At 37.8% G+C, this 8,195-nt stretch overlaps 3 protein-coding genes across 4 annotated transcripts; 2 read left to right on the forward strand and 1 right to left on the reverse strand.

The window, feature by feature from the left end:
• Positions 1 to 964: 964 nt before the first annotated feature.
• LOC107036693 (mitochondrial import inner membrane translocase subunit TIM50-C) lies at positions 965 to 3,000 on the forward strand. The gene is made up of 5 exons (XM_015254817.2): positions 965 to 1,154; positions 1,252 to 1,598; positions 1,658 to 1,777; positions 1,863 to 1,970; positions 2,140 to 3,000. Exons 1-5 carry the CDS (start codon positions 1,013 to 1,015, stop codon positions 2,593 to 2,595), a joined length of 1,173 nt encoding a protein of 390 aa, XP_015110303.1. The 5' UTR covers positions 965 to 1,012; the 3' UTR covers positions 2,596 to 3,000.
• Positions 2,074 to 6,828, reverse strand: LOC107036685. Its single transcript, XM_015254804.2, has 5 exons — positions 6,389 to 6,828; positions 5,941 to 6,042; positions 5,157 to 5,694; positions 4,376 to 4,508; positions 2,074 to 4,216 (listed from the first exon to the last, which is right to left on the reverse strand). Exons 1-5 carry the CDS (start codon positions 6,645 to 6,647, stop codon positions 2,990 to 2,992), a joined length of 2,259 nt encoding a protein of 752 aa, XP_015110290.1. The 5' UTR covers positions 6,648 to 6,828; the 3' UTR covers positions 2,074 to 2,989.
• A 70-nt stretch (positions 6,829 to 6,898) lies between these two features.
• On the forward strand, positions 6,899 to 8,071 carry LOC107036699 (low molecular weight phosphotyrosine protein phosphatase). 2 transcript variants are annotated; one of them, XM_015254830.1, is made up of 4 exons: positions 6,899 to 7,019; positions 7,380 to 7,570; positions 7,645 to 7,806; positions 7,891 to 8,071. In XM_015254830.1, exons 1-4 carry the CDS (start codon positions 6,983 to 6,985, stop codon positions 7,972 to 7,974), a joined length of 474 nt encoding a protein of 157 aa, XP_015110316.1. In that variant the 5' UTR covers positions 6,899 to 6,982; the 3' UTR covers positions 7,975 to 8,071. The 2 variants fall into 2 exon arrangements, with proteins under 2 accessions (XP_015110316.1, XP_015110325.1); XM_015254839.1 differs by lacking the exon at positions 6,899 to 7,019 and adding an exon at positions 7,031 to 7,229.
• Positions 8,072 to 8,195: the final 124 nt, after the last annotated feature.

Raw genomic sequence — 8,195 nt, forward strand, 5'->3', positions numbered from 1 at the left:
AAATTCATGTAATCTCAGTGTTCGCACTTCCCGCTGCACTTCCCACTCGGTAATAAGCGTAAATAACGAGTAATTACAACACTCGACCCTTCATTAATTGATAAAAAGCGCTATTTAATTAAATCTCATAATTTTTCAATTAATTTCTCTTTGAGATAATCCTAGGCAGTTTTACAGAAGAATTGACAGAGAAAAATCTGGTAAAAATTCGATAGAGAATTCTATTGAATTTATATTGAAATTCGACTGCTTTTTGTTATCGAATCATGTTCGACAGAAACTGTATCGTAGGAAAAATCATTAGGCCATTATGCACAATAGCCTAATGAATGAGTTCTTAAATAAATTTATGTGAGCGGTTGAAAATTTTTTTTAAATGGCAGGAAAAATCAGCAAAATTTTATCTTTCTATACAACTTTCTATATTGAGACATTTTTTATGGAAATTTCTCGACCTAAATTTTTTAAGAATAAGTTTTTTCCGCTCTACTTTTATTCTCTCTTCATTTAAAAAATGACACAAGAAAATTTGAGCCGAGGAATTTCTGTAGGAAATATCTCAATAGAATAAATTATCTATAAAAATTGAATTCCACTGATTTTTTCGAGAGAATATTTTCCATTGGACATTTTTATTGACAAAAAACGCGCAGATAAGCCGCGCAATGTTTTAATATAATCGGCCAAAAACTAGTAGAAAGTTTAATAAAAAACCCATAGAATTTTCTGACGTGTTCGCTAAGTTTTTTCTATGAAATTTTGTGAATTTGTGCATTGCTAATTAATCATTTTTAATCTCTCAATATAATCAAAACATTACAAAAAGCTAAGGTGACCGAAAATAGCCCAGATAAAATTACCAAAAATTAAGTTCAAATTTCAAGTTTTTCTGTATCATCCCCCACCCCTCTTCCGCTTGATTGACTGACGAACCCTACTTTACCAGCAGTCCCCAGTGCTCCGAGTGCGGCTGTGCCGGTGTCGTACAACGTTTCAGAACTCGATCAAAATAATGGCATTCGCAACACGAAGTTTACGAATTTTCTGTAAATTATACAGTGGCAGTTGTAAAGCCACTTACTCAACACTCCGCAAACCAGTTACACAAGTGAATTTCGTTCGTGCAGCACAAAAATACAAGTTTTCAACAGAAAGTGAGTGAGACATTAAACCCATAACCTCAACCACGTGTGCAATACGTAAGTATTATCTCCAATTCTAACATTAATCTTATTATTTCGCATTCAACAGCCGATGCACCTAAAATCACTGGGAGTTTAACGAATATTCAGTCCTCCAGTTCGCCCACATCACCTTTATCCCAAGGTTTTTCGGAGAAAAATGATCAGAAAGATGATAACACGAGTAAGGAGGATGAGGAGGCACAGAAACAACGAGAGCAATCGTGGAAAATGATGAAGTGGAGTTTCATATTATTTGGGGTATCAATGTCCATGACTGGTGGTATTATTGTTTACGAGTTGGCTAGGCCGACTTATGACGAGAATGGAAATATCGTTGAGGATGAATTTTCAGGCCTACCCTTCCCCCAGAGGGTTTGGAAGAGACTGTGCAGAGAAGTTAACTATTACACAAAGGTAATTTGACGAATGCTTCGAGTTTGCAGCTACAATGTTAATTGGTTGCGTCATTTCAGCTGGTTCAAGAACCTAGTAGAGACAAATTACTACCAGATCCACTGAAGTATCCTTACATGCAACCCCCTTACACTCTTGTTTTAGAAATGACGGATGTATTGGTTCATCCTGATTGGACAGTAAGTCTTGTCATCAATAATTAAATCATGATGATCACGGGGATAAGTGTGATGAATTAAATTTGATTGCATTTTTGCTATTTAGTATCAAACCGGATGGAGATTCAAGAAACGTCCAGGTGTGGACCATTTCCTAGAAGCTCTAGCCCCACCTCAGTTTGAAATTGTAATCTACACAGCAGAACAAGGAATGGTAAATACAACAAACTTAAACAATTTTAGCCAACCAAGTTTAAATCAATTTTTAATTAATTGAATTTTCAGTAAAATCTGATTTATTTTTCTGGCATTGCTTTCACATTTACAACCCCCAATTATCAGAACAATTCGTTAATTCGCCTTTTATTTTACTAATTCCACAGACTGTCTTTCCCATCTTGGATTCACTGGACCCCCAAGGCTACATAATGTACAGACTAGTTCGTGATGCCACAAGATTTATAGACGGTCATCACGTAAAAGACCTAGATGCCCTCAACCGTGATCTCAGTAAAGTAATCGTCATAGACTGGAATTCCAACAGCATAAAACTCCACCCAGAGAATGCCTTGAAAATCCCCAGATGGAGTGGCAACGACGACGACACGACACTCTACGATTTAGCAGCATTCTTAAAAACAATACATGCCACAAACGTCGATGACGTCAGAGAGGTGCTAAACTACTACAGACAATTCGATGATCCCCTCGCTGCATTCAGGGAGAACCAGCGCAAGTTATTGCAGCAGATGCAGGAGGATGAGAGTCACAAAGCCCAATTGGAGAGCACTAAGGCCCTCACGTCACGATGGTCTCCCTCATTCTTGCGTTCTCATTAGGTACTAATTTCGATGAATTATATATTTAATACCCGAATCGTGACAAATTCAATCTTGTGTTTATAAAAATCGTACTCGAAACATTTTATTAAAAATCAGTTGAGAGATGCGGATATTTTCATTTCTTATTTACAACATGTAATTCAATGAAGTGAACTCATCAAGAAAATATTGATGGAGGCTACTGCCATCAATTCATGAAGAACAGCAGCAGAAAATAGTATTAGCAATCAACTAAAATTGTTCCTCTTCTTTTTCTTGAAACTCGTATTTTCAAACAGTCGCATTCTGACCATTTCATTAAAATTAATGAAAAAATTTTAATACTTTCAATTCGCAAGAAAACATGTCGACGGAGACCGCTGACATGAATTCATAACAAATAAACAATTAACTAAAACCCAACAGTGAAATTGTTTCTTCTCTTCGTCTCCTTTCGTTTGTTAACCCCCTCTGTTCGTTTGGGTCTCTCAAGAGGTAGATAATCTTCATGTGTGAACCCATCCTCGATAACCCCTGGATGCTCAATCTTCACATCAGCATCTTCAAAATAATCTCGAGGCTCCTGCTGCTGCGACACACTGATCAGCTCTTGACTGAACACTGGAGTCAACACACAGTCATCATCCTCCTCTCTTAAGGTCCCTTGGCTCAATGGAGGCTCTTGAACTCCATCTTCTGAGTACTGCAGCCAACTGAGCACCTTCTCGGTGGAGCCAGCCTGAGGCCCTCGATCCTTCTGCCCAGTAACCTCCCAAATTTCTAGGAGTGCAGGTGCAAGTCGGTCAGTGTATTGACTCAATCGCCTTATCGAATGCTTCCAACTGGGTGCCGGCTCTTCCTCTTCCTTAGTTTTGCTTTTCTTCTTCACTTCTCTACGTCGTTTACGACGAGGTGATCTTTCCCTATCCTTCCAGATCTTCCTCACTGGCTCCTGGTACTTCAGGTCTTTATTCGTGAATGCTTGGAATACTTCTCCCATGTTCGATTGATCGGAGAGAACCAGAGGTGCTACAAAATTCTGCGCCAACATTCTTTTCTCCCAGACCTCCAACGCATAATAAGCATTTGTATTCACGTAAGAATTCTTATCCAACACTTCTTCGTAATTGAGACCTTGGTAGAAAATATCACCGATGGAATTTTGCGTGAAAAGGTAAATATTCTGAGACTCGTCCTGAATCAATTGCGACCCAGCAGTGGACAGCTTCAGTCTCGTCCTCATCAATGGATCCAGGCACTTCCCTAATAGATGACACTCTCTCAATGTATCGAGTACACTTGGTGGCGCGTAGGGCAGGTGAAAGCTGTGGGGCTCGTCAGAATCTTCCCAGGTATTTAATATTATTTTTACGTCACCAGGGAGTTGTGTTGCTAATGTAACGACCTCCCTGCCACTGTGGGAGAGAATATTGGCTGTTATTGGCGCACTTTGGAGCTGATGGGTCCATTTCTGCCGAACAGGGCCCTCTGGATGTCTACTGTCAAGCATTAATAGGCTCTGGTAAGTACCAATGTAGTGGCATGCCTCGTTATTACTGGGTATTTCCAGGGATATCCACTCGTGATCGTTCATGTAGGGCTTTGGATGCATGGTGAGCACAGGCTTGTTCATGGAGTACTGGAAAATAGTAGTGAAAAAAGTTACTAGTTAATTTTATTTTCCAAGCGAATTGTCTCAATGCACGAAAATTGATTCATCGATTGATGAACTGAATTGAGTAATAGTGAAATAGGTTTTAGAGTGAAACGAGAATAGAGAAGCTAAAATAAATCGTACCCTCACGTCCAGGTAATGGATAGATGATCTGTCAGCCAGGGTGACAATATGAGGCTTCCACTTTTGGAATTTAATACTTCTCCATTTATCCTCCATCGTTGTTCTCGTCAATCCAGCCCTCAACATCTTCTTCCTATCAATGGAGAATGACATAAGTATACCATGATCATTTCGACAGAAACTAATTAGAATCTTGACGTTGTAACTTCGTTATTAATTTAAGATTAAATGATTTAAGATTTTTCATGGAAAACCAATGAAGTCCAGTTTAAATTTGATGAGAAGATGAGAACTTCAATGAGAAATTGACAATCTAAATCTTTTCTGGGAATTGGAAATCGCAGCGAATTAATAAGATAATGTGAGCAATAGCTGTTTGAGACGGAATAATTCTCTAAAATTTCAATTAAGAATTAAAAAAAAATATCTGAAATGAAAATATATTGAACCTACTAAAATTTTATTTATTGCATGAAAACTGAGAAACATTCCTTACGAAAATGAATCAAAACAGTTCAATTACTTCGCAGCACTACTTTCAGAATATTAAAATCTTTCTGATCCTGTCAGCTAATTTAGTCCTCTTTTTCATACTCAGAGTTAACATTATATTAAAAACCCATTCGATGTGTTATTTTTTTCAACATTTAATTTGAAAGCCCCCATTTGGTATCTTATTGTAGCGATAGTCAATTTTGAAAACGAATGAATGCAATGAAATGGGCTAAATCTATTGGAATTTGATGAGAAATATTCTGCCAATGTGTTGAATTATTCTTACGTTGTCTCCAAATCACGAAGTGCTATAGTGCCCTTAATATTAACAGTGCAAAACTGTTTGAGATCGAATGGATTCATATCTGCGGATATGAGTGGAACTGAGCATTTATACTTGTGCTTGCTCATCAACCTCAACTTGTCTCCTTTCTGAGTGACAGTGAAGAATTCACACGAATTTTTAATCCTCGCCATCACCTGATAGCCACAGTCAGAGGCAGCTTGTTTCAACTCGAACACCTGCGCCTCAAGCTCACATTTGGCTGCTCTCTTGAGATTCGGTTTCCAGACGGAGGTCTCTCGGTAGACCAGAGGTGCAGCTATCAGCTCCTCCATGTATGGGAATACCAGAATATTCTCGTTATTCATCTTGATGTTGGTGAGAGACCCTCCACTGAAATAGTAATTATATTTCCCCTTGAACTCAGGGTCTGGATCCATGCCCATCAGTTCTGATAGATCTGCTACGAATCTGGGTAGAGCCGTTGTAGATATCGATCCTGCAGTTTTGAATTCTATATCTTTCACGCTCAAATCCAAATCTAAAAATCAATTAATTTTATACAGCCTCAACGTACGATCATGATTGGAATTTATGTTTAATTCAACAGTTGATTCGTAAAACGAAATGTGTCAATTTCATTGTTTTTAGGAAAAGGGACGTCAAAAAATTAATCATATCTCCTTGAAACTCAAAACGATTTCTCAAAAAAATCTCCTTTAGTTGGAGTTGACTCATCACGTTTTACACCTTCGAAACTAAATTGTTGAATAAATTGTTTCATTACTTTTCAATTTACGCTTGAAGTATCTGCCCATGTGTTCTACATCCTCCGCAATGTAAGTCTTTTTCCAGAGGAAATCTAGTCCAGGATCATCTTGACAGAGAACTAAAAGCAAGAAGAGAAAATGAGAAGGCGACGATAACGTTAATCACCCCCATTTCAATTTATCTCTAAAAATTAACTCCTCGCAGCCAATAAAAAGCATAAAATAATTTTCTTCATGATAAAAGTAGGAATGAAAGGGAATATCAGGGTTTAACGGTTAAGGACTATACCAGATAAAATATAAAACACTTTATTCTATTTTTTTTTCTTCCTGTGAATAAAATCTCTCTTAAGACGGTTAGTGGCAGTGCAGAGTCACCTTCTGGAGAGTTTTAATGATAATAAAAATTCAACGTATCAATATCTATCAAAGGTAATAAAAAATGAAAGGAAGTGAGACACCCACCACCCCTGGACAATCTAGCAGGAGGCAACAGAGGCTTCGGATAATCACAGTGCCATGGGAATGGCTGATAAAGGCTCCTCGCAGTTTCCACATTCCATTCCTCGATCCACGGATTTTTATTCAAATTTAATCCTGGCGTGTCATAAGAAAAAACTGAGTGACGGTCGTCGTAGAGCCAATTTTCTCCTTGGAGATAAATCAAAGCACGATCCTGAATTTTCAAACGCTCTTTAGCCGCGGGGTCCCTCGTTTTTGACATGATTCACTCTTAATTGCTCTAATTAACTAGTTCACCACAATGTGTCATAAAATGACACTTTGAGAGTTCTTATTGACACACATCTTCACTAATTTCTGGTCACTTATTTTTGATTGATGATCACAGCATCACTAGTGCTTTGCAGCGCTTCATAACAGACTCACGTGCCACGTGTTTTGAGGTTGGGTTTCCTGAGACAGCTGATGCATGACCTTCGCTCCAATCCCTCCAATCACACAGCTACACAGCACTGCACACTGCACAGTGACAGGCTCCGGTTTGTGAAGAGTCTAACCAAAACATTCCGTTTCACGATCAGTTAAAAACGCCAAACAATGTCAGAAAAACGCAAAGTGTTAATGATTTGTTTAGGTAATCATTTATAAAAATCTCTGCGTATTATAAAAATCCGAATTGACTTGCGAAGATAGGAAATTAAGACAAAAAATCAAGAGAAGGGTTAACAGAGGAGTGAGAATACAAGACTCATTAAAAAAACAGAAAATGAGGGTCAGAAAATGAATGCCAGAATATAACAGTCAGAATATCGGAGTATGAGGGTAAAAATGGAAAGATTCAAACGTGAGCCTCACAATTTAACGATTCGAGCGTTCCGAAGCTCCCTAGTTAATAATGATATAAATTATATAAAATAATGGTACAATGATATGATAATAATGATATAAAATAAAGTGCTTGGTCTTCATCTTTCAATTTTCATCTTTTATTCAGGCAACATCTGCCGTTCACCTATAGCAGAAGCAGTGTTTGCTGATTACATATCAAAAAACAATTTGACAGACACTTGGAATGTTGACAGTGCAGCATTGATTGGATATCACACAGGCAAGTCTCCTGATCGTCGAGCCATGTCAACATTGAGGGACAAGGGGATAACAAATTACTCGCATCGTGCGAGGCCGGTGAGTCCCAAAATGAATGATTAAGAAATAAAAATGGAAGAATTAATCTGAATTCATCGATATGAATTCTTCAGATAACAGCTGGTGACTTTGACAAGTTCGATTTTATCTTTGGAATGGACAACAACAATATTGCTGAGCTTGAAGGGATGCAGCCAGACGGGAGTAAAGCAAAGATTGAATTACTCGGTTCCTATGATCCGAATGGGGAGACGATAATCAGAGATCCATACTATGTAATTGTTTGATTTGTTTCGGTGAATTTTAAGGAATAGTCATCGGTTTGTTGATAGCTAATTTCCATGTTTCTGATTTTTCAGGACAGCGACAGTGCTGGTTTCGTCAAAGCTTACGAGCAATGTGTGAGAAGTGTTGAAGCATTTCTACAAGAGCATAAAAATTGATGATAACATTCTGAATTCCAAAAATATTAAATAAATGAATTTTTATAGACATGTGTGTGGAATATACTATAAATAAATCTGATGCGATATTTCATTTGTCAAAAAAGCATTCAGTGAATTTTTGCGGTTGAATTTATGCATTTTAGACCAGCTGCAACCCATCCTCAAAATAAAGGGAAACGAGAATGTTGACAATTTGTTGATCATAACAAAAATGCGAA

The sequence above is a fragment of the Diachasma alloeum genome, unplaced genomic scaffold (assembly GCF_001412515.2).
Source record: "Diachasma alloeum isolate Michigan unplaced genomic scaffold, Dall2.0 Dall_scaffold_00176, whole genome shotgun sequence".
Taxonomy (NCBI): domain Eukaryota; kingdom Metazoa; phylum Arthropoda; class Insecta; order Hymenoptera; family Braconidae; genus Diachasma; species Diachasma alloeum.

Bases quoted from the DNA above. Each gene is read 5' to 3' on its own strand.
- LOC107036693 (XM_015254817.2), top strand. From the start codon at position 1,013: ATGGCATTCGCAACACGAAGTTTACGAATTTTCTGTAAATTATACAGT. The intron at 1,155-1,251 runs GTGAGTGAGACA...CGCATTCAACAG, and splicing joins ATACAAGTTTTCAACAGAAA to CCGATGCACCTAAAATCACT. The intron at 1,971-2,139 runs GTAAATACAACA...CTAATTCCACAG, and splicing joins ACACAGCAGAACAAGGAATG to ACTGTCTTTCCCATCTTGGA.
- LOC107036685 (XM_015254804.2), bottom strand. From the start codon at position 6,647: ATGTCAAAAACGAGGGACCCCGCGGCTAAAGAGCGTTTGAAAATTCAG. The intron at 5,695-5,940 runs GTAATGAAACAA...ATTGATTTTTAG, and splicing joins CTTCAAGCGTAAATTGAAAA to ATTTGGATTTGAGCGTGAAA. The intron at 4,509-5,156 runs GTAAGAATAATT...CTCCATTGATAG, and splicing joins CTTCGTGATTTGGAGACAAC to GAAGAAGATGTTGAGGGCTG.
- LOC107036699 (XM_015254830.1), top strand. From the start codon at position 6,983: ATGTCAGAAAAACGCAAAGTGTTAATGATTTGTTTAG. The intron at 7,020-7,379 runs GTAATCATTTAT...TCTTTTATTCAG, and splicing joins AGTGTTAATGATTTGTTTAG to GCAACATCTGCCGTTCACCT. The intron at 7,807-7,890 runs GTAATTGTTTGA...CTGATTTTTCAG, and splicing joins TAATCAGAGATCCATACTAT to GACAGCGACAGTGCTGGTTT.